Source organism: Lissotriton vulgaris, chromosome 4_1 (genome assembly GCF_964263255.1).
Source record: "Lissotriton vulgaris chromosome 4_1, aLisVul1.2, whole genome shotgun sequence".
In the NCBI taxonomy this organism is placed as follows: domain Eukaryota; kingdom Metazoa; phylum Chordata; class Amphibia; order Caudata; family Salamandridae; genus Lissotriton; species Lissotriton vulgaris.
Window position 1 is genome coordinate 148,710,230 of NC_141691.1, and position 24,070 is coordinate 148,734,299.

Consider the following 24,070-nt stretch of genomic DNA (forward strand, 5'->3'; position numbering starts at 1 on the left):
AGCTTGTGTAATCGCAATCCTCCATGAATTGGAGGCCTGTGATGCTATCCTTTTACCTGAGGCCTCTAGTATTTTTGACTCGTTATCAGGAGGAGGAGCCTCCCTTGTTGTCTGTGAGTTGGCCCTTTTGCGTGCATTAGCCACTACCAGTGAGTCTAATGGTAACTGACCTTTGATGTACGTAGGGTCTGTAGGGGCTGCTCTATACTTCTTCTCAATCCTCGGATTGATTACGTGTGCCCTGGCTGTATCTTTAAATATATCAGGCGCGTGTTTTAATACTCCCTTTAGCATAGGAAGTGTTCTGACGCTTTTTTCTGAAGTAGGGAAGGTGTCAAATAAGAAGTCTTCTTCTACAGGGTCATTGTGCATGTCTACGTTGTGGTACTGCGCTGCCCTGTCTATTAGTTGGTTGAAGTCAATGGTGTTGTCAGTAGGTGACGGCTTAGTTGGGTATGAGGGAACGTCAGGGATGGGATGAGTGTCATATGGGTCAGTTGGCTCCCTCCATGGTTCATCTTGAGGGTTAGGATCCTCTGGATAATCATAATCATGCTGTGGATCCTCCCCTGTGTTTCCCTCATTGTCCCCATAGTGAGAAGGAGAGTAAGGAGCAAAAGGTGTAGTAGGCATAGTGGGATAGAAAGGCTGAAGGGTCTAGAGGGAGAAGTCCCAAAATCCTTCTTCTTTAGTGGAATGGGGGAAAGAGTCTGCGTCCAGTGGCCTATTCTTCCTTTGCAAGATTGTGACTTTACCAGTCTCAGGATTAATATATATTTTTGCCTGGTCGTCTGATGGATCTGGATGTAAGAGCTCTTCCTCCACTGTCCTTGGTTTTGACTGTGGGTCGATAACACCTTCTGTTTCGACGACATTTGGTGCCTTATTGTTCCTCTTCGGCCCGGGCCCTTTCTTCGGGTCGACGAGTGATTTTGGGTCGACCGGGTCTTTTGGTTCGACACGTTGTTTGCGCTCGACAGATTTTTTCGGTTGACTGTCCTTTGCCGAATCAAATGCTTTTTTGGGATCGATTAGTGTTTTTGGAGCGCTTGTTTTTGGTTCGATAGCCTTCTTCAGCCGGATTACAGGTTTCGAAACAGCACCCTTTCCGTCGGCGACCTTCTTCGGTTCGGCGACTTTTGGCACAGCTGGCTTTTTAGGGTCGACTTCTTTCTTTGGATCGGCGCCCTTCGGCTTGGTGTGCTTCTTTGGATCGACGGCCTCTTTGGGGTCGGCGCCCTTCGGCTCGACGGCCTTCTTCAGGTCGACTGTTTTCTTTGGGTCGACGCCTTTAGGCTGTACAGTCTTCTTCGGGTCGACGACCTTTTTGGGCTCTGGAACCTTCTTTGGGATCACGTTACTTGGCCCTGGCGTCTCTGAAGGCGTAGGTTTCGGTGCCGAGCCGGACGGCGGGGCTGGCGACCTTTTTTTGGATCTTGGCTAAGGCCTTTTGGCGATGCCTCGACCGGAGTCTTCGGTAACGGGGTAATTGGTGTCGGGGGCAATGAACTCACGATTTGCCCCGGTGGGATCTAGTCGGAGTCCGAGTAGTCCTCGATGTGATTATCTCTAGGTCCAAATCTGGAGCTTCTGGAAGTTCCTGGTCATCATCGAAGATGTTGTCCGGTTCCGGTGCCTGTCGCTGCATCTCTTGCCTAGCGGCCCGTCGAATCCGTATGGTTTTCTTCTACCAGAATTGGGCACAGGTTGAGCAGGTTTCTTCCTTATGGTCTGGAGAAAGGCACTTGTTGCATACTGAGTGCTTGTCAGTATGCGGGAACTTTGAGTGGCATTGTGGGCTCCTTTCCATCAACAGCAGGACCACGTGGCGTCGAAAAGGCCCAATGGCCCACGTCGACGACCGGTTCGAGATGGAAAGCTTGATCGAGTCATGAAGTACCGAGCGAGAACAATACCGTCGAAGTCGAAGGCCTTTTGGCCTTTATAAAAGTTTTGTTTCGATTCCGAAGTTGGAGTATAGGAATAACATCCGAACCCAATGGCGGATAAAAACAATCTGAGGATGGAGAGGATGCCCATGCGCACTGTAGTCCATGGGAGGAGTCACCTATCTCGTGATACTTCGAAGACTCTTCCAGGACAACAAGGTGCAATCACACGGACCCAACGCTAGGCGGCGATCTATGCAGATATGAATTCAGCAGCCCACATGCCTAGAACATGCATTTCATGATAGCCTGGCAAACAAATGCAACCATCAAACTGGGCACGGATTACCAAATTGCAAGTTTTCCTTGTGCTGCATATTTGCAAAATACCTGAAATCCACAAGAGATCTACATACCTGTATGGGTACCCATGGTACTTCGACCTGAAGACAGACAGCAACCAGCTGAAGAATAATACAACCAAGCCTATGCCAGCCATGCACATTACTACAGAATGGAAATAGGAGAAAAGCAGGTAAGTCACAAGCCATCAATGAAAACAACAATTGCAAATCAATGTTATTTGATGAAGATAAAAATAATCCAACATGTAGTCATACAACATAACATAATAGATGTATTTGTAAAGCGCACGATTACCCGAAGGTGTCCTGGCGCTGAATAACAGATTTTTATTGTTACCCAACTCAATGGTACTCATTTTATCGACCTCAAATAGATAAAAGGCTGAGTGGACCCGCCGGGTTTAGAACCTGTGACCATGAGTTCGTACACAGGCCTCTGCAGTCGCAGCTTTAGTCCACTGAGCCACCAGACCCAACATTAAGGCACACGGAATATTAAAAAAATAACCGAATTTAGGCTACAATAATCCAGAAAAAAAGTGCACCTACAGGTACACTTCCAATATTTGAAAACACAAATTACATTTTTTAAACAATACTATAATTACTCTGTTAAAAAGAGGAAAATGGCACTCAATGCTGCAGCATAATTCAAAGAAGTGAGGCAGTTTCCAACTGGAATGGTTTAATTTGTTACATTGCTGGCTCTTTAACAATGATTCAGCCATAGGCCTCATTCATACAATCTATCCAATTTATGCATACTCTGTGCGTTGCTTTAAGGTGACTAGATACTGATTAGACAACTTACAAGGTCCTCAAAAAGAGCCCCCCACTATAAGACTGCAAATGAAAAGCTTGGGAAAGACAATGGGAAATCATCTTGCAGTGCACTTCCTGGCACCAATTATACACCCTCTTTTAATGAAATCAGTAAACCGAATCCCACTTTATATCTTATTACTTTCCTGAAACGGATGTCCTCTCTTTTGGTATTTCATTGCTTGGGAAACCCCAAAATAGGCAGCAGTTCCCTACTGGACCGTGAGCTACAGCTTTTTGATGAGAGAGGCAGTTTTGTGCATTATTCCTCTGCTCACCATTTGATCAATCCTCTCGTCCAAACAATTTCAACAAATACATCCAATCTGGAAATTGAAACGTTTTTGCTCTAAGAGGAGGCAGTTTTTATTTTTATTTTAGAGCTTACACCTTTCTTTGTCCTCACCAGGTAGGGGTTTTTGATTTCACTACCTCTGACTGGTTTTAAAGTCTACCTTTTCCCCTTGGAATTGATCAGAAGACACCTTGAAATTTCTGAAGTCTGCTTTCATTGGCATGTTTCTGACCAAGAAAAACAAAATCTTTTTTGAAATATGGGAATGACAAGCTCAGAATCCCTTCCCTAGTGCTCCTAAACACAGAATTGATAGCACAATCTGTACTTTTGCAGTTTAAAATAAATTATCCTATCCTAACCAAAAGATGTGCGAGAATATGATAGTTCATGCATACCTTAAATATCTTTTCTAGTCTAATAAAGGATTCACAGAGTTAAAATCCTGGACCAGTGCTCTGATTGACAAAAGAGCCAAGAAAATATTGCCACTGGTTACAGTTACGGAATTTCACTCCATGCTTAGTTTCTTTATCTAGGTTAGTCATTTAGGGTGGACATGGACACTGAGGGCAGCAAAGAAAGAGTGGCAATACATGCCACGCATGCAGTTGCATTGTTCAGGTAAGGATGTCAAGAGTCGTATAAGAGGTACATCTAAAAGAAATCACTATTTCTACGGCAGGAACAAGGTAGCAGGAGGGTTTCAAAGTGGAAGGCCAGAGTAAACAGGTGAGATTTGAGATTAAGTAACAAATGCAGGGGTAAGTCAATTTTAACGCCTTTGTCTATAGTTGTACAAAGCACCGCTGCTGCTCTGATCTTTCTGGCCTTGTGTATCTAACCTTGAGACAAACGTGCTGTGTTGTGTGTATGGAAAGTGAGGGAATTAGATCTTGCTGATCTGGGAATTTTATTGCTTTAAATCAAAATGTCAACTTTTCTTACAATAAGTCTAATTACAAATACTCAACACAGCTCCACACACTTAAAAAGGCTGGTGGACACAAGTTATCTTTTCCTGAAGGCGGGGGACAAGAAAGTGTAGACAAAGTCAACCCCTCTGACTAGCAATCTATTAAGAAAGGCAAGAAACTGCAGATAATCTTTTTCTAATTCCAAATGAAAGGTGGACATAGAATAAATAGTGGAGCTTTAGCTCAGTTGTGTGAAATATATGTATGCTCCAAGCAGAGCTAAATGGATATCTAGATTCACCAACAAGCAACTCTAGACTTGTTCAATTTCATAAAAATTAGTTAGTTAGTGAAGGGTAGTTTAATGACATAGCCACTTCACTACATAACTGAGCACTTAAAATATGAAGGATTTAGGCCTTTTTTATTACTTCTAAACCCCTGGAGAAACCACCAAGCATAACCTCATCACGTGTTTATGCCATTTACTGAGTAACTTTTTTGCACATTTGACATAATGTTGGGGTGAGGGGACAGGGACTTATTTTGACAAATTGTGCTTAAAATCGAAATGCACATCATTACAATCACAATTTAGTGGAAAAATGATAATTTATCAAAGTAGTTTATGAATAAGAGAATAAAAGAAATGTAAAAAGATCTGAATATGAATAAGGTGGAGCCCTGCTCTGAGGCGTTATAGGTTTATTTAAGAAGAGTACTTACTTTTCCGCTTTCCGATGTCCATGTCAGAAGTAGCAGCTTCATGAAGAAGAACCATTCCCAACGTAACTCCACCATCTAGGAAAACTGGTTAAGGCTTAACTGATGCAAATGCATTGCCCATTCCACTTCAATTAACACACGGTTAGGTTCTATGCACTACCCCAAAAGATGAAGATTTGATTGCATAAAGTTATGTTTATCGGTCTAAGCACATATTTTGTTAAGATTTAACTTTCTTTATTTCAAGCTAGTTTGAATGAGAGGCAACATATAAAGAACAGAAAAAGATGTAAGCATTCAATGACACGACATATTCAGATGCTGTTTTTCATATTTTATTTTCAGCTTTGCAAAGTACGCCGATGACGAAACCAGCCAACCCATTTCACCCAAACATGGGCTTCTTCAGGGCTGAAATGGCATACAATATTGGGCAAACTTCATTATATTAACAAAGACTACATGTATATGTCACACAATATATGTTACAACTAAAACACAACAAAAATTCAAATACCAAAAGGCCAGGGATGATGAGAGAGAAGGAAAAGAAAACAGAAAAAGCAGAGGAGAGTATCACCAATATGCAGAATTAAATAAATTGTTGGCATAAAAAACAGAAGCAGTGAACAAAAAAACCAAGACCAAAGATTAGAGACAAGTGAGAAGAAGTAGCTAGTCGTGTATCGTGACAAAAAATGCAAAAGCATAAGAGAACTGAAATTGCTCACAGCATCCAAGAGGATCAATGAGTCAACCTTGAAATTTGTATCTACACCAGGCCCAGTGATAGGTGCAAAAAAGGAGCGTGATTATTGGATTTGTTGGCTTACCAAAGAAATATTTTGGGGATGAGATAATCCTTCACGAGTAGTCAAACATACGGTGAGAACTGTTGTTTCTAGAGACAGAAGAACTAAGGGTATGTCAGTGAAACAGTTCCCATGCTAGCAATAAATTGCTTAAGAATCAGTCCATCAGACATACCTGAATAGAGAATAGCGAAGCTCTCCAGTAGATGTGGGATTCTCCCTGAGTAACCCTAAAAGCGAAAGTTGGACGTCAGTGCACTATATCAGAAATGTGACCAAAACACAAACAATATCTCGAAATTAGGCTGCCTTTCATTACTCATTGGAAACTAGCAGAGACACAGTGGTTCATAATACATGCCAAACGAACTTCATATATAGGAAAAAGCCACATGATAACCCGTGGTATTGCTGTTGCAAACCAGTAAGAACATTATATTCCCATTGGTGTATTGAGTAGGATTACATAAAGATGATGATGTAATGCTAGTGCGACTAATGGGTCCCAAGTAAAATATGAAGACCATAACCACAAGTTGTTCTTGTGCCAGGTTTCAAAAACCAAAGTAAAACAAGAGGGGAATTAATTCAAGAAAAAGACTTGCTCCCTTGAGGACAGCATACAATGACCATGGTGTTTAAATTTAAAATAAGTAGCAAATCTGGCACACTCCGGCCAAAAGAAGGAATACCCAGTCTGTCGTGTGCTAGGCAGTGAGGAAAAAGGGGTCCCATTGAAAGGGGACATCATACGCTAGCATAAGAAATAATAAGCAAGCGGCGTCAGTTCACATGGCAGTTAGGTATTTGAATAAGGTTAACAGCATATTGTTGTGTGGAAAAATTCGGATTAAGAGGTATTTAAATGAAATGCCCAGCAGCGTAGGCTAACCGGAACTAAGACAGAGATGGAGATGTAGGCATCAGGAAGAACAGACATGTAAATTTAAATAGCTGTGGTACAGCATGGGAGGGTTTTGCATGAGTGGAGCCAGCACCTTAAGTTCCAAAACAATTTGACATGGCAGGAGAAATTATCCCGACCTCTTAAAAAAGCCTCATGGTCAGACATGGCACGCATTAGTTTTTTATTTAACAATAATTTACAAATCCCAAAAGCGTCCACTTACACTCCACTCAGTAAGTAGGGGGATAAGTGTGTGCAGTTAGATAGCGCAGGGTAAAGCAGCAGTCTAACAATAGTGTCGGACGGTCGATAAGAACGATAAAAGCGCAGTCCTGGACCTCCAAGGTAAATAACTACCGCTAAAGTAAATTATACTAGCACAAAAGACCCAGTACTCAAAATCTTCGTCTTACCCGAATCCCATAGTAGCCGCGACGTATCAATGGAGCCGTGTCCGGAGGCCGTCTTTCAGGCAGTAGAGTTCAGCGCAACTATTCGAACGACCAGAGCCCTCCTATTATAGTGTGTGCGTTCATTTAATTTGTGCCGAGAAGAAAAGAACTGATTTCCGGGTGAAGTCCTGATGCCACTTCCGGGTCACGTGATCAAAGTCAGCGCAACTAGAACGCGCCAGGCGGTAGCGGCGGCTAAGGCGCAATTAGGGAGAAAACAAGGGAAGTAAAAAACAATTACTTCCGGGTAAATGGAGGCACGAGCCGGGGTGCTAGCGAATCGGCACCCGACAGAATGCAGTAAACGAATTGCTATGAGAAGCAAGGTAAGCCAACAGAGGTGCAGGATTTAACACAAAGGCACATTGTCATGCATGTGGCATGAATACCTCATGAAAAGTAAGTTACAAACTACCCAAACCTAGAATCACAATGAAAGGTAATGTCCCACGCGGGATCTGACAGACCTTGGTTGAGAAGATACCATTGTAAATAAATTACAGAGTGCTGGAGCCAATAAGGAAAAGAGAGGAAAAAAGATAATTTCCTACTAGAATTAGATCCGCACTAATAGGTATAATAAACGCAAAGAAAAAGGAAAAACTAAAGTAGAAGACTGGCCAAGTGTGATAAAGCACTGAAAATATGAACAAAAAATAATACATTCATTTATGAAGTGCAAGTTTCCTCAGAGGTAGATCAACAAATGACACACAAACACAGTATGTGTACAATACACGTAAGCAATCAAGAATAGAACGATCCATACATTGGGACTGCATTAGCGCTATCTAAAGGAAAAACACAGAACGGTGTAAGCACCACAACTTTGTTCAGCAAACAGTAATTAAACATTTAAGAGAAAAGTGTTGCCGACGCCAGAGTTATTAGTAAGTCCACAGGTAAGTCACTCAACGTTACATCTGAAAAATATTTTAAACCATAAAATAAGCAGTAAGAGAAAAATATTGTTTTAATCAGTTAGGCCACATGTAAGCTACATAGCGTCACATCTGGAGAAAACAGAACCAAACGATATGTTGTTTGCAGCTGTTTCACTGCCCATGATTGCCCAACATAACTCAACCAGTCTTTTTAAGTCATTACAGATAAAGGCCATTGAAATAAGACTTCAATGGCACACAAGTTAGTTCGTAGGTATCTGGGCAGGCAATGGGTGAGAGACTCTAGAGAAAGAAGTGCATCTCCCTATCAGCGTTGAGCCCTAAGCTAGATGAGCGTAGTGCGCATATCCACCTGGCTTCAAGTTGTCTCAGTGTCAGTGCCCTGTCACCGCCTCGCTGATTGTTCCCAATGCTATCTATTCCATTAAATTCATGTGATGCAATAGCATAAGAAGTGTCACCATTGATTGCTGCTCTGCGATGTTGTATGCAAACTTTTGTCTAGTCGTACTTCCGACCTAGATTTGGTCGCATTCACAAATTATGACATATACCACAAAAGTAGTCAAACAGTTGATGAACTGTCTGATACTGTACTCAGTATTTGTGTTGTATTGGAATCTTGGAACTCTGTTACAACCAAGATGGCAAATGTTGCAACTGCTACATGTGTAGAAGCCCTTGGGTTTTGTCAAGCAATTTCTCTGCGTGAAAGCCCTTGGTAACGTATAGCTGGGACAAAGCGCATCTCTCACTGTTTTGCTTCTTTTGAAGGTCATAGAGGGTCTGTCTGTGATCATTTGACTGACCCCAGGTACTCCCTTAAGTAGTTGCCAGTGTTTGCCCAAAGATTTGAACACTCGTGATTCAAAGTAGAATAGGTGGTAATGAATGACAGTCTTTGGTTTTCCTGATCACGTTTGGATTGTCTATTTTTAAGGGTATCTTCTCTTTTTATGTTCCGGACCCTCTTATTAGCCATCTTGAGGGTATGCAGATCATAGCCACTCTTTTTGAGTCTTTCCATGGCTATATCAGATTGAAGGGCAAAGTTGTCTTCATCGCTGCAGTTCCTGCGGATACGCAGAAGCTCCCCTAAAGGAATGGCTTTCTTTGTGGACGGTGGATGCGAGCTAGTATAATGTAGGATGCTGTTTACCGCTGTCGCTTTTGTATGTAGAGTGCTGTGAATGGTCTTGTCTTGAACATATAGCTCAAGATCAAGAAATTCTATCCTTGTTTGGGACATTTGTAGTGTGAAGAAAACATTGAGTGTATTTTCATTTAAAAAGTTAAAGTACTCAAGCAACTCCACTCCAGTGCCTGTCCAGATGATGAGAATGTCATCAATGTAGCGGCCCCAGAATTGGACATGTCTTGTCCATTCTGAGGCCGCCCTTGACCATGCATGGGTACGCTCTACCCACCCCATAAAGAGGTTGGCGTATGATGGCGCAGATTTTGAACCCATGGCGGTCCCCTTTCTGATATAGTGCACTGATGTCCAACTTTCGCTTTTAGGGCTACTCAGTGAGAATCCCCCATCTACTTCAGAGCTAAACTATTCTCTATTCAGGTATATCTGGTGGACTGATTCCCAAGCAATTTATTGCTATCATGGGAACTGTTTCACTGATGCGCAAGTTACTTACCTTCGGTAACAATATATCTGTAAGAAACAGTAGTTAGTGTTAGATTCCTTAGGTTAGAAAATCCCCAGGCGTCAGACTAGATCCGGAAAGCTTTGCGTAGCAGTATCCCTGCGCGTCGGTAAGCGTAGTCTGCGGCTCCACATCCGGCGTCGTTGGCGCCGGGATGACATCGCCGGAGTTCTTAGACGCCGTCCTCGCCCGCTGACGTCAGTTCTTATACACAGCTTTTCCGCGCCAGAAACGCAGAGCCATGATAAAAACTAACACTGGTGCCATAAAACTAGGGCCCTCAAGGAATGACCTTAACCCTAGATATCGGTTCGCAGAACGGGGAGGATGGGTGGGGCGGTAAGGAATCTAACACCAACTACTGTTTCTTACAGATATATCGTTATCGAAGGGAAGTAACTTGCGCATCTGAAAGAAATAGGTTTGTGTTAGATTCCTTACCTTAGAATAGATACCCCAGCAATACCAACTCCGGTGGTGGGTCTGCGAACCAATGATCACACTAGAAAGTCCTGGAGAACGGAATGGCCGAAAAAGCCATCTCTCCAGACTTGGCTGTCCAGGCAGTAGTGCCTAGCGAATGTGTGCATCGAAGCCCACGTAGCTGCCTGACAGATGTCCTGCAAGGGGACTCCCCGACCCAGGGCAGTAGAAGCCGCCGTGGCCCGAGTGGAATGGGCACGTAGCCCCACAGTAGGCTTTTAGCCTGCGAATAACAAGCCTTGATGCACAAGATGACCCATTGAGAAATGGTCTGTTTGTGCACCGCCCGTCACTTCTTAGCGCCCACGTAACCAACAAAGAGTTGGTCATCCACTCGGAACTGGCGTGTGCGGTCCAGATAGTATGAGAGTGCACGTTTTGGGTCCAGACGGTGGAGCCTCTCTTCCTCTTTCGAGGGATGCGGAGGCGAAAAGAAGGTGGGCAAGGTGATGGACTGCCCGATGTGGAAGACCGTGACTACCTTGGACAGAAAGGAGGGACACGTTCTTTAACAACTTTGTCCGGATGGACAGAAAGGAAAGGAGGTTGAGAAGATAAAGCCTGGAGCTCAATCACTTTCCTGGCAGAGGTGATGGCACCCAGGAATGCAGTCTTAAGAGTAAGAAGACGAAGAGGGCAATTATGAAGGGGCTGAAAAGGAGCGCACATCAAATAAGTAAGAACACGGTTCAAGTCCCACTGAGACATCACGAAAGGAACAGGAGGAAACATGTGAGTGATGCCCTTCAAGAATCTATTTATAACAGGGGACTTTAAAAGAGAAGGCTGATCAGGTAGCCTTAAGAAGGCGGAAATGGCAGAGAGGTAGCCCTTGATAGTGTCCAGAGCAGAGCTCTGCTGGGCAAGAGAAAGAAGAAAGAGGAGAACCTCTGAAAGGGGGGCAGAAAGGGGATCCACAGACTTTGCTGTGCACCATGCCACAAATGTATTCCACCTGCAGGCGTATACCGATTTTGTGGAGGGACGCCTGGCTGCCAGAATCACATTACAGACTTCAGGAGGCAAGTCAAATGGCCTCAACTGCCACCGCTCAATCTCCACGCATGGAGGTGGAGGCTGGACAGGTTCGGGTGGAGGACCGTCCCCTGCTGCTGCGACAGAAGGCCCTCCTGAAGAGGCAGACGAATCGGGGGATCGACTGACATGCTGAGTAGCTCGGGATACCAGTATCTTCGTGCCCAGTCCACAGCCACAAGGATGACTTGGGCCCGGTCGCGCCTGTTCTTCAGCACTCTGGGCAGAAGTGGTATAGGCGGTAAGGCGTACAAAAGACCGCAGCTCCACTTACGACGAAAAGCGCCTCCGAGTGAGTGCCGCCTTGGAAATTCCAATGCGCAGAACTGATGACATTGCGCGTTCTCTTCTGTGGCGAATAGATCTAACCAAGGCTCTCCCCACTGCTGAAAGAGACCATGCGCCACGTCCGAGTTCAGTCACCATTCGTGATCCATCATGCACCGACGGCCGAGTTCGTCCACCCTCGCGTTCAGGGAACCTGCCAGGTGTTGAACCACCAGGGTCGTGCCCTGATGTTCCAGCCATTGCCAGAGGCGCAGAGCCTCTTGACAAAGGGTCCACGACCCCACCCCGCCCTGTTTGTTGCAGTACCACATGGCGGTGGCGTTGTCCGTGAAGACCTGCACTACACTTACCCGGACAGAGGGGAGGATTGTTTTCAGTGCAAGTCGGATCGCCCACAGCTCCAGAAGGTTTATGTGGAGCCGGGACTCCGCCGGAGACTAGAGGCCTCTGATCTCCGCCTCTCCCATGTGGCCCCCCAGCCGAGGAGGGACACATCCGTCACAAGTATGTGCTCCGGCTGGGGTATGGAGACGGATCTGCCGCTGACCCAAATGCGGTCCGTGAGCCACCACTGCAGCTGTTTTGCAGTGCCCTAGGAGATCAGGATATGGTCGGACAAGTTGCTCTGAAGCTGGGCCCACTGAAACTTCAGGTCCCACTCCAGAGCCCGCATCTGCCACCGGGCGTGATGCACCAGAAGGATGCAGGAGGCCATCAGCCTCAGGAGCCGCTGCTTCAACCTGACCGAGATTCGGGATAAAGGCTGAAAGATCAGAATCAGAGCCTGAATATCCCGAACCCGCTGTTCGGGAGGATAAACCCGAAACTGTGCAGAGTCCAGAACCGCTCCGGCACATTGATGGAGAACCCCAGCATGTGCAGGAGGTCGGCCGTAGTCTGGAGGTGGCTGACGACTGTCTGGGGCGAGCCCGCCTTCAACAACCAGTCGTCGAGATAGGGGAAGACTGAGACCCCTAATCTGCGCAGATGAGCTGCGACCACGGCCATCACTTTCGTGAACACCAGAGGGGCGCTGGTAAGGCCGAAGGGAGCACAGTAAACTGAAAATGCTCGTGGCCTACCATGAACCGCAGGTAACGCCGGTGGCTCGGCAGGACGGGGATGTGAAAATATGCGTCCTGCATGTCCACCGCTACCATCCAGTCTCCCGGGTCTAGGGCAGCTAAGACCTGAACCAGAGTCAGCATCTTGAACTTCTCCTTCCGGAGCAAGCTGTTGACGTTCCGCAGGTCCAAGATAGGGCGTACCAGAAAGTAGTGGGAGTAACAACCACACCCTACTTCTGGCCTAGGAACGCGCTCAATGGCCCCCTTGGCCAAGAGGGCCGTAACTTCCTCTTGCAGAAGTTTCAAGTGATCCCCGACATGCGGTGGGGTACTGTGGTGGCATGGCTGGAGGGGTCGACTCGAAGGGGAGGGAGTAGCCCCTTCGGACGATTTGCAGCACCCACCTGGCCGAAGTGATGGTGCGCCAGTGGAGGAGGTGATGGCGAACCCTGCCCCCCACTGGCGTTAAATGGGCCTGAAAGCTCGGACTAGGAAGGCTTTGAGGCAGATGCTGCGGGGTAGATGTGGACTGGTCTCGCCGTTGTCCCCTGGCGCCGCCACGGCAGTTACCACGGCTACCACCGCGCTTGATGTTAGTCTTGATGTTAGTCTGCGGCCTGTGGCTGGCAGGACATGCAGGGGTGCCCCTTCCTTGGCCGCGAAAGGCAGCAGTTTGCTGGCGCGGGCAGACAGGCCCAAGGACTTGGCCGTAGCCCTGGAGTCCTTAAAGCGCTCAAGCCGACTGTCTGCCTTGTCGCCAAAGAGGCGACGGCCATCAAACGGCATGTCCATAAGGGTGTTCTGGACATCAGCCGAAAAGTTGGCGGACCTCAGCCAGGTGTGGCGGCGAACCGCCACCGTCGTTGCAATCACCGTGCCTAGCGAGTCCGTGGTATCCAGCCCACATCGAAAGGAATACAGTGCCGCATCTCACCCCTCCACAAGGGCTTGGACGAGTTTAACCCGTGCCTCCTCCGGGCATTGTGGCAGTACGTCCGCGACCGTGTCCCACAGAGAGTGGGAATAACGGCCCAAAAAGCAAGCAGTGTTGACCAACCGCAAGCCCAAACTGAGTGAGGAGAATATCTTTTTCCCATACTGTTCATACCTTTTGGATTCCCGATCAGGAGGAGCTGTCGGGAATGCGGTCTGGGAGTTAGAGGCCTGGATAACCAGGCTCTCGCGTGGGTGGACAGGAAGCTAGGGTCGCCCAGGGCCGGGCGGTTGCGTATGGCCACATTCCTATCTACAGGGGGACCTGTAGCGGGCCTGGATCAAGTGCCCAACAGAACTTCAGTTTAGGCCTCATTGAACGGCAGTAGAGGCTCCGAAGAGCTTGCCTGCGGTTTGAGGACCTCAGTGAGGAGGTTAGTCCCCACGGCCGCGACAGGGAGCTCAAGAGCCAAGGCCTTGGCTGCACTCATCAACACCACACTATAGGCAGCCCCCTCCTCCGTAGCCATGGTAGGAGGGGAGACAAATCCAGTGTCGGGCGAAGTGTCCAAACCACTGGCCTCCCCTAGCTCACCAACCCAGTCCTGAAAAGACTGGCACTCCTGTGCCAGAGGGTCCTCAGACCTCTCCCAATCCGCCTCGCCCTCCATCTCCTGGTAATCAGGTTCAAATGATGGGGCCGGATCATAGAAGAATTGCTCTTCTCTCGATGTCTAATGTGGAGTCGAGCAACGCTGTTCCGATGTCTGAAAAGGATCGAGGGGAGGGGGGGGGGGGGGGGGGGAGGGGGGAATCAGGGATGACGTCGCCGACCCTAGGGGTCGGCAGAGGAGTCATGAGGTCGACCAGCGGCGACCCGGATCCGACTGATCCAGTGGGGCCCTGCGGCGTCGGGACCAAAGTCGCCGACGGTGCCAGGGCAGAAGCCAACGGCCCGCTAGCGCCCCCAGACGAACCCCCGGGGCCTGAAGGCACCTCCAAAGAGCTCGGAGAGCGATTCCTCATAGCCACAAGGAATGCGTTGATCTCCTCCGGTGTCACGTTCAGCCCAGGGACAAGCGGGTATAGAGCTGGCCCCGGCCACGTCGTGCTAGCGTCGGGGGGAGTCAGAAGAGTGATGTCGCCTCTTCGACTTCGTGTGACTTCTTGTACCTGAGGACTTAGAGCCCGACGAGTGGGGTCGACTCGCCGAGCTGTGATGACTCCGGCCCCCGCAACCGGTCCCTCGACCTCCTCCTGGACCGGGACCTCGAGCGGCGCGGGCCGACTGCCGGAGTTCGAGGTGCTTACGGGATAGCTCCCGCCTAGCTTTCGACATCAAGGCCCAGCAGTCGGGGCACGACTTGTCACCTAAGCAATACAGGCACCGGCGATGGGGGTCGGTAACCGACATCAGTCGGCTGGAGTCGGCATAGGGCTTGAACCCGGCATCACTACCAGCACTGATGGAGTCGTTCGACTCGAAAAACATATCAAAAACGTTTTGTCAAAAAATGACTAAAGGGTACCACTTTTTACGGATCTGCGCTTGCTGGCGTGGAAAAAAAAAGAAGAACTGACATCAGCGCGCGAGGGCTGCGTCTAGTACTCCGGCGACATCATTCCAGCGCCAACGACGGACGCGGAGCCGCAGACGACGCCTACCGACACGCAGGGGTACTGCTACGCAAAACTTTCCGGATCCAGTCTGACGCCTGGGGATATTCTAAGGTGAGGAATCTAACACTAACCCGTTTCTTTCAGATATACCCTTACTTCTTTCTCTAGAAACAACAGTTCTCGCCGTATGTTTGACTACTCGTGAAGGATTATCTCATCGCCAAAATATTTCTTTGGTAAGCCAACAATCCAATATTCGCGCTCCTTTTTTGCACCTATCACTGGGCCTGGTGTAGATACAAATTTTAAGGTTGACTCATTGATCCTCTTGGATGCTGTGAGCAATTTCAGTTCTCTTTTGCTTCTGCATTTTTGTTCACGATACATGACTAGCTATTTCTTCTCACTTATCTCTAATCTTTGATCTTTGGTCTTGGTTCTTTTGTTCACTACTTCTGTTTATTATGCCAACAATTTTTTTTAATTCCGCACATTGGTGATACTCTACTCTGCTTTTTCTGTTTTCTCTTCCTTATCTCACATCATCTATGGTCTTTTGGTATTTCTCGTTGAATTGTTGTTGTTTTTTAGTTGTAACATATATTGTGCGAGATATACATGTAGTCTTTGTTAATATAATAAAGTTTGCCCAATATTGTATGCCATTTCAGCCCTGAAGAAGCCAATATTTGGGTGAAACGCATTGGCTGGTTTCGTCATCTGCGTACTTTGCAAAGCTGAAAATAAAAGATGAAAAACAGCATCTGATTATGTTGTGTCATTGAATGCTTACATCTTTTTCTGTTCTTTATATGTTGCCTTTCATTCAAACTAGCTTGTGATATTTTTTGTGGTTTACTAGCAGCAGACCACTTGAGGTGGGCAATATGCTGTATTAAAACCTGTGACTAGCCCTGGTAGTGCAGTCGTCTAGGACCCAACTGCTTGGTGCTACTTAAATTCACAACTTTCTTTATTTCTAGTTCGGTTTCATCACCAGTAGCATCAGAGTTTTTCTGCAAGGTGCTCAACAATTTAAAATGGGCATTTAATCCATAAGGAGAAAGTGAGGTTATGTCAGCAGGCTGTGATCAGTTTCCTGAAAGGGATGAAGTGGTTACCTTCTGCAATGCTACATGTCAGGGATGCCACAGCTTCCTGGCCTGTACCGCGAAGAAGCATGGAATCCTCCACCTGCTCAGTTTTGATTTACTGGAGGCAACTCTAGAATTAGCATGCCCTTTGAAGACTAATAAAAAATGGGGGTACATACTTTTGTTATGTTAAGAGAACGCAATGTGGAAAGGAGAACAATGGCTAATGCCTTAATCTTAATTTCAGCATTCACAGGCTGCCATTGCACATTAGTCTGACTCAAGAGTGTTTAACTACACCTCAGATTAGGTACAGTGGCTCAAACCTATTCATTTAAGTTAACCACTTAAAGAAAACAAATCACTGCATAGGGCTCCAAATCCAAACTAAGTAAAGATGGTCTTACCTTGAAATTGCAAAAACGTACAAACAAAAACACAAGTATAAGTTGTCTAATGCTTCAAGTTCCTGATGGAACAGCCTTTCAAAAATAATAGTTGTTTAGTCTGATGAATAGTCAGTGAAACCTCAAAAAACAATCTCTTTCTCTTGAGTCATGCGACTGCTCTTCTGTCTGTAATATGCTCCCCTTTATAGGCATCCCTCTCGATCTTCTCCCTTGATTGGCTCTTGTCAATCAATAGCTGCCCTGGAGTCTTGAAAATGCTACACAAACATGTTCAATAAAATAGCAAACATATTTTTGGGATACAAAGATGTAACAAACATGTTTTCACTACACTGTAATTGTTGTCCATTACCACTTTCAGTTTTTTTTTTGCTTTGTTGACAGGTATTGGTAGAACAAAAGACTAAGTTGGCAACAATGTGAGTCAGAGAACCCCACTACCATGATTTTAGAGGGTGTTGGAAATGGCCCTTTTTGCAGGGTTATCCCCAAACGTTTTGCTTCTTCCTTCTTTTTTTCCTGACTTGTTTGTGTTGCTTTTGGGACTCTGGACAAGTTACCACTGCTAATCAGTGCTGAAGTGCATATGCCCTCTGTGTAAATTGTGTTATTGATTGGTGTTTCCATGACTGGGTATTTGATTTACTTATTAGTCCCTAGTAAAGTGCACCGAGTGTGCCAGGGCCTGTAAATCAAATGCTACTAGTGGGCCCGCAGCACTGATTATGCCACCCACGTGAGTAGCCTTAAAAAGGTAACTCAGAAATGCCATTGCAGAGTCGGTGCGCAGTTTGTAACTGCCATGTCGACTTGGCCAGTGCACACACTTGCCAGTTCCTAAACTTTCCCTTTTCTACAGGTTAGTCAACCCTAAGGTAGGCCCAAGGCACCCCTGTGGCCAGGGTGCAGTGTAAGTGAAAGTTAGGACATGCTCTGGTGTGTGTGTGGCATGTCTTGATAGTGAATTACAGCCTATTTCGTTTTTCACTATAGCAAGGCTACCTGTTCCCCTATAGGACAGAATGGGAAGTTTGTTTATAACATCTTATAAACATAACGGGCCCTAGGAATTAGGTAGAAAAATATAAAATTTGGTATGTCTAAACTCAGAATCTGAACATGCATCTTTTAGTGAAGGGGATGTTTACATTCTGTGTTTGAAAATACCACTTTTAGAAAGTAGGTATTTTCTTGCTCAGTCATCACGTGTGCCTCTGCTGGAACGTGGATTGCCTGTCTGGGTTTTGAATGACAGTAGGCTGGGAAGCAGGAGAGGTTCCAGATAGTCTAGGTGGGTCAGGAAAGGGCTGAATAAACCCTGGCTGCGATAGGGGGGGGGGGGGGGTGCGAGGGGGGGGGGTAGATTTCCTTGCACCTCAAAGAGCCTGGTCTGCCTCTGACAATGCGGTCTCCACCTCCTGCCAGGAAATCCCACCAGAGAAGGCAGAATTGCTTCTGGCCGGGCACAGACACTCTGCCTAAGATCAAAGGATTTTGGAATATAAATATTGGGGCCCAGATCCCTGAACTTTAGAACTCATCTGGATCAGGAAGACTGCAAAGAAGAAGAGCCGGAGAAGCTGTGAGGAGGAACGACCACTTTGCTGGGCTGACTTGCAATGGCTGCTTCTGTCTTGGGCAGTTAAAGGCCTGGACTGGACTTTCTGCAACCTAATTTTTGAGTTTTTCCGCGGGATTGAGGCAGAGCTTGTCCCCTGTTCACAAAGTCTCAGGAACAGCAATGACTTCAAGCTCTTGTTTTGTGTGTTTTGTGCTGCAACACAAAAAAACCACTCGACTACGTCTAAGACGCTGCTGCCGACTCAGTGTCCCGAAGGCACCGCAGAGGGCATCACCACAACGCGACCCTGGTCTCACAGACGACGCCTGCTAACGCTGCCATCGTGAGCACTGCACTACGCACCGCCTCGCTTCCCGACGACGCCTTGGTATCCCAGACGATGCCGCTCCACGCCGAAATAGAATCCGTTGCTTGCACCGTGGTTCGAGGGCACCGCTCGTAAAGTTATGACGCACCGCCCTCATCCCGCACCGCAGCCTTGGCCTACCGACGCTGGCACCATCGACTCCAGTTCATCTGCGACGACAGCGCTTCAGCAACGATTATGCCGCTGCTTGCAAGGTGACCTGCCAGCACCGTGACGAGCACCGCCTTCATCTCGCACTGCGACCCTGGTCTCACAGACGCCATCTGATGCCACCATCGATCCGCTGCTCGCACCGCACGGCAGCACACTACACCTGCTGACGCCAGCGCTCCTGACTCCAACAGAGAGGAGATCGACCTCAACGTGTGCGACTTCGAGGGCCCAGAAGACTCATGCACCGGAACAGACGCCTGCGGACGCCGAGTTTTCTGAAGCTCAAAGAGAGGTCGCAACCGCCCTGCATTTCAAAAAGTTACTGTTTGCGGGTCTTCCAGATACCGTAGCTGGCCCACGACACCGCGGCAGCCAGAACTGTTTGGATTTGTTTGCTCACTACGCCATGATAGCCCCGGACAGAGCTATCGTCATTAAGGAACTGTTTAAAGTGTATTTTGATAACTGTGGACTTTTAAGTACTGTATTGTGGATTTGTTTATCATTTTTGGTCTTGTCTTAAGTATATAAAATATTGGATATTTTTCTAAACTGGTGTGGTGTCCTTTTGTAGTGCTTTTACTTTATTACTGTTGGTTATGTGCAAATGCTTTACACACTGCCTCTGAGATAAGCCGGACTGCTCATTCCAAGCTTACAAGGGGGTGAGCAGGGGATATTTTAGGAGTGTAACTCCCTTATCCTGACTGGAGTTGTGGTTTCTGCCTGGCTTTGGCACATGCCCTAGCCTGCCAAAAATCCCATTTCTAACAGAGGGATTCATCGCTAAGTAATTCAGGCTCATTAAATTTAAAAGTTGAGCACCTCACTGAGCAAGACAATAACATTTCCAGCAGGAGTTTGACACCATCAGAAGAGTTAGAACACTTGTGCTGGAAGGAGTGAATCTGCTTCATAGTGACAACATAAGTACATGATGCCAGACATTTATATTGATCTATTAATTCTATGACATTTACTTCCCTCCAGTACTTTTGAAGTACCTTTACTGTGTCTGCATCACATCCAAGCCATCAGGAAAAAAACGTGTAATTCAATTAGGATTATTAGTAACTAATTCAATTATAAAAGTACATTTTAAGAGACAAACTTATTACTGTAATTGAGAAATAATTTCTCGAAAGTTAAGGGTTAGCAATACAGAATGTTATCATTTCAATTTCAAAGATCTTTATTTCGGCAGTGTGCCATAAAAGAGAACATGGATGTATAAAAACAATGCAAATAGATGACAGTATAAATTAATTGTAGCAAAAACAGTTTCAGCAAAATTTTACCAAAGAAACAATTGGTCGGACTTCATGAGTATTAAACACAGTTAGGATTTGTTAAAATAATAAATAAATTTCATATAGCAATTTAAGAACATATAAAAAGGACAGTATGTGGCTGGGAACTGGTAATCCAGGCTTAGGTTCGGGCAATTAGGAGCCTGCGCTTATGCCACATGGCAGCCAAAAATTTTGAGACGGCAAATACAATCGGACCAGTTGTGTCAGTTTTTAAGTTTTTAATATTCTAAGTGCCTGCATGCATTGTCGGAAGCCTAGATTTTTACATAGAGGAACAAGCCAATAGTTCCTAGCCTTGTGATACCCCGGACAAAAATACAGCACGTGGAGCTCAGGTTCAGTATCGCATTTGCATGCTGGACAATTTTTCGGGGCAGAGGGTGACCACCTACTGGTAAAAGCTTGCAGTGGTATAACACCATGCCTCCACTGAACGTATAGTTTTTTTGCTAAAAGAGGATAAATGTCATCAAGAAATTGCTTGAGTAGATAAGAATCTTTAACCAGCAAGAAAGAGGCTGTTGTAGAGCCAATTTGGGGATTGCGTAGTGCAGCATTGAGTCTATCGGCACAAAATATATTCGTGAGCTGGGTGCGCGACAGCTTTTTGCAGCCCCGATCTGGGTCAGACCATAAGCCAAATTTCTAACCTTGTGAATTCTTTTCTTATGTAAGCAAACCAAGGAATATTCCCTGCATCTGTAAAGGTCAGTATTTCCTTGAGTTCTTCTCTGTAATGTAACAGCTCCGGGGTTACCCAGAGCCTGCGCCAAAATCTCAGGGGTTTTAGCGCTAGCTCTTCATCGATCGGTCTAATTCCCAGGTCAAACCTTAAGGGGAGGAGTGGGGTAATAGACAGTAGTGCTAACAGCCCTGTCAGAAATTTATTTTCGGTCCTGGTGATTTCGGACCTGTTGGAGTAGCCTTAAAGTTCGCCCCCATACATAATGGCACCCCTAGCTTGTACCTTGTACACCTCCAATGGCGGTCCCAGAGGTTTAATTGTAGACTTATAGATAGTTTAAGAATTACGCCCGAGAGTTGAGCCAGTTTTAACTGTGACTTAATCTGCTGGGGACCCCACGTCAAGTTTTCATTAATTGTGACCCCAGATAGTCAAAGTTGGTTACCTTTTCTAAGATCGTTACCTCTAGGCTTGGGTTTGGCCGTGTAGATCTCAGGGGATTGAAGATCATACATTTTGTTTTTAAAGAATTGATCTCTAAGCCTCGAATGGTGAAGAATTCCTGAAAACCATCCAATATTCGCTGTACTCCCATTGGGGATTTAGAAAGCAAAAGGGTTTTATCGGCGAACATAATTGCAGAGACCCTGTTGCCTGCCAGCTTTGGCGCATCGTTGTGCATTACTCAATTGAGGTGCGCGATTACTCTGTTGACATAGAGACAGAACAGGGTCGGTTCGAGCACGCAACCCTGCCTTATCCCCCTGCCAACATGGAATCTAGATGAAAGTTTAAAAAAACTACGACACCACAGCTGACTAGATGTCGAGCACCTCAATCATTCAGTCCCGACAAAGTATCAAGTCCTGTGCCAACAGCCTCCGAGACCTGCTGTGGTTGGGTCTCACTGGAAATCCAGAAACAATACTTCAAAAACATGCGTGGAGGCAGCACCAGGAAGGAAGTCAAAGAGCAGCCAATATAATGTGTTTCAGTCTCTTTTATTCTTGATCAAATATTCATAATTGGACAATAGCCAACGCGTTTCGTTCCAAACATAGGAACTTCATCAGGGCGACTAGAGTCATTAACCGAAACAACGCCTCCAATGTTGCGGAGATCTTGATTGGTGTAGACAGATAAAGAGTGCAGTTTCAAAGATGGCAAATCAAGGTATAAGCTTGTACCAAAACCAGTGACAAAATACAAATATTTAGTGCAAATGGCCCATATTCAAATATTGATGAGGCTAAAATGGGCCACTAGTTTCAGGGTATAGATAAGGAGTGCAGATGAACCATCTTCAAATAGTGATGAGGCTATGATAGGCCACTAGTATCAGGGTCTACGACCGACGACAGCCCACAGTTACGGCAGCGTCCCTCTCCACGGTGCGGGGATGGCGAAAATCTAGATGAAAGTGTACCGTTTTTCCCACATCTGACTTGGCCGAAGTCGGCCTCATGTAGCCTCATCAGAACCGACAGACGGTGCATAGGAATACCGACCTCAAGAAGAACAGCCAGAGTTCCCACCGGGGAACAAGGTCAAAGGCGGAGCAAAGGTCGACGAATACCATATAGAGACTGCCACCCTCTAATCTCACTGTTTTCCAGTACAGGAGTTGTAAACGAAAAATTTGGTCCACAGTGGAGGTATTCTTCCTAAACCCTGCCTGATAGGGATTGAGGATGGCAGACTCCTCTATCCAGTCCTGCAACCGGTCCAGAATGAGTCTTGCAAAAATCTTCTGGGGGACATCAATGAGGCTGATGGGTCTGTAGTTGGATGGGAGCAGAGGAGAGCCCTTTTTTAAATATAGGCACTATCTCTGCCCCCATACAAGTAAAGGGAACCATCATGTCTCTCAGGATCGCATTGAACAGAATCTGAAAGTATGGGCCCCAGATTTTAGGTTCCTGCTTAAAGAGATCCCCCGCGAGTTTGTCCAAGCCTGGGGCTTTACCTGAGGCAAGTTTGGAGATAGCATTGCAGACTTCTGGCACCGTAAACTCAATCACCTCAGGGTGCAAAGTTGATGCAAACTGGGCGACCAGGTTCTTGGTGTCGTCAATAAGTCCCTCGGTGGAATATAAGGCCCGATAGTGACCTTCCCAGACTTATGGCGCTATATTCGGTTCTATTGCTGCTTTCGGCTCACTGCTGCCATAATTAATTATAGACCAAAATTTGCGGGAATCTTTGGTTACAAGCGCCAGAGATAAGCTGGACCATTTTTCGTGATCGCACTCTTCCTTGGCGCAATTGGTCAGCCATTTATAATAGGCCCTCCTAACTTTGATTGCAGTTCTATCATTGTCTTTTATAGCCTGCAATAGCTCTTGTTTAACCTTTCTACATGCTGGATTATACCATGAGTGGTGGGGCACCCTATTTACCCTCCCGGACGCCCGAGGATTAAGTAGCTCTGCCAAGTTTAGCAATATGCCCTCACGAAGTGCCTCCAGCTTAGTTAAATAATCATGAGAAGGTGGTTGGCTGATTAGCACTGAAACCTCGTTAAACAAGGGAATTATTGAGCTATAGAGTTTCCCTAGTTGTTCCGGGTGTTCCACAAGTTTATGCCAACTGACTCTGCGCCTGTCATTAGAGACGGTAAGATTACCATCATTGGCGTCAAGAGATAGGACACTATTCCTGCTGCTATAAGGTAAACCCAGTTCTAAGATAAGGGCACATTCGAGGCTCTTGTGAAGAAATAGTCCAGTGTTCCCATCATACCCCCACTTTTCATGCCCAACTTGTCCTTGGTAGCACCAGACGCCATCTCTGGTGGGTGAATGTTTTGGCCCTCGGTTGGGAAACTTGGATCAGTGATGCTTGACTTACCAAACAGCGTTGATCGTCCGTCTCCGAGGCCAAACCTTAAAGAGTGGGCCCGGCCTGGCCTTCTCCGGGCTCAAACGGGCCCGCCCTTGGCCTAGGCTTTGCCCGGCGCGCACCCGCGCGCGTCCCATGTAGCGGTGAGCGTAGCCAATGATATGGGCCGAGAGTAATAGGGGGAGGAGCTCTGAGTTGTCGGCTGCAGGGGCTCCTGGATTGTGAAGTCCCGCTGGCTCCCACTCTCCCGGTATGTGCTGGTGGCGGCCGTGAGCGGTTATGAGGCAGTGGGGGGAGGAGTTCGGAGTTGTTGGCTGCAGGGGCTTCTGGATTGTGAAGTCCCGCTGGCTCCCACTCTCCTGGTATGTGCTGGTGGCAAGAAACAGCCGCTGCGAGCGGCTCCAGCGGCACCTAAGAATATTATTAACTTCAACAGATTTAATTTGAA

General features: G+C 46.6%; 1 protein-coding gene across 1 annotated transcript in view; it reads right to left on the minus strand.

The window, feature by feature from the left end:
- Window positions 1–24,070, minus strand: part of MAGT1 (magnesium transporter 1) — a 164,083-nt gene that overhangs the window by 27,195 nt on the left and 112,818 nt on the right. Inside the window, exons 8-9 of the mRNA XM_086918407.1 lie at window positions 5,015–5,089; window positions 2,306–2,396 (exon numbers count right to left, since the gene is read on the minus strand). Coding sequence (XP_086774533.1) covers window positions 2,306–2,396; window positions 5,015–5,089 — 166 coding nt within the window. The remainder of the gene's footprint in view (window positions 1–2,305; window positions 2,397–5,014; window positions 5,090–24,070) is intronic.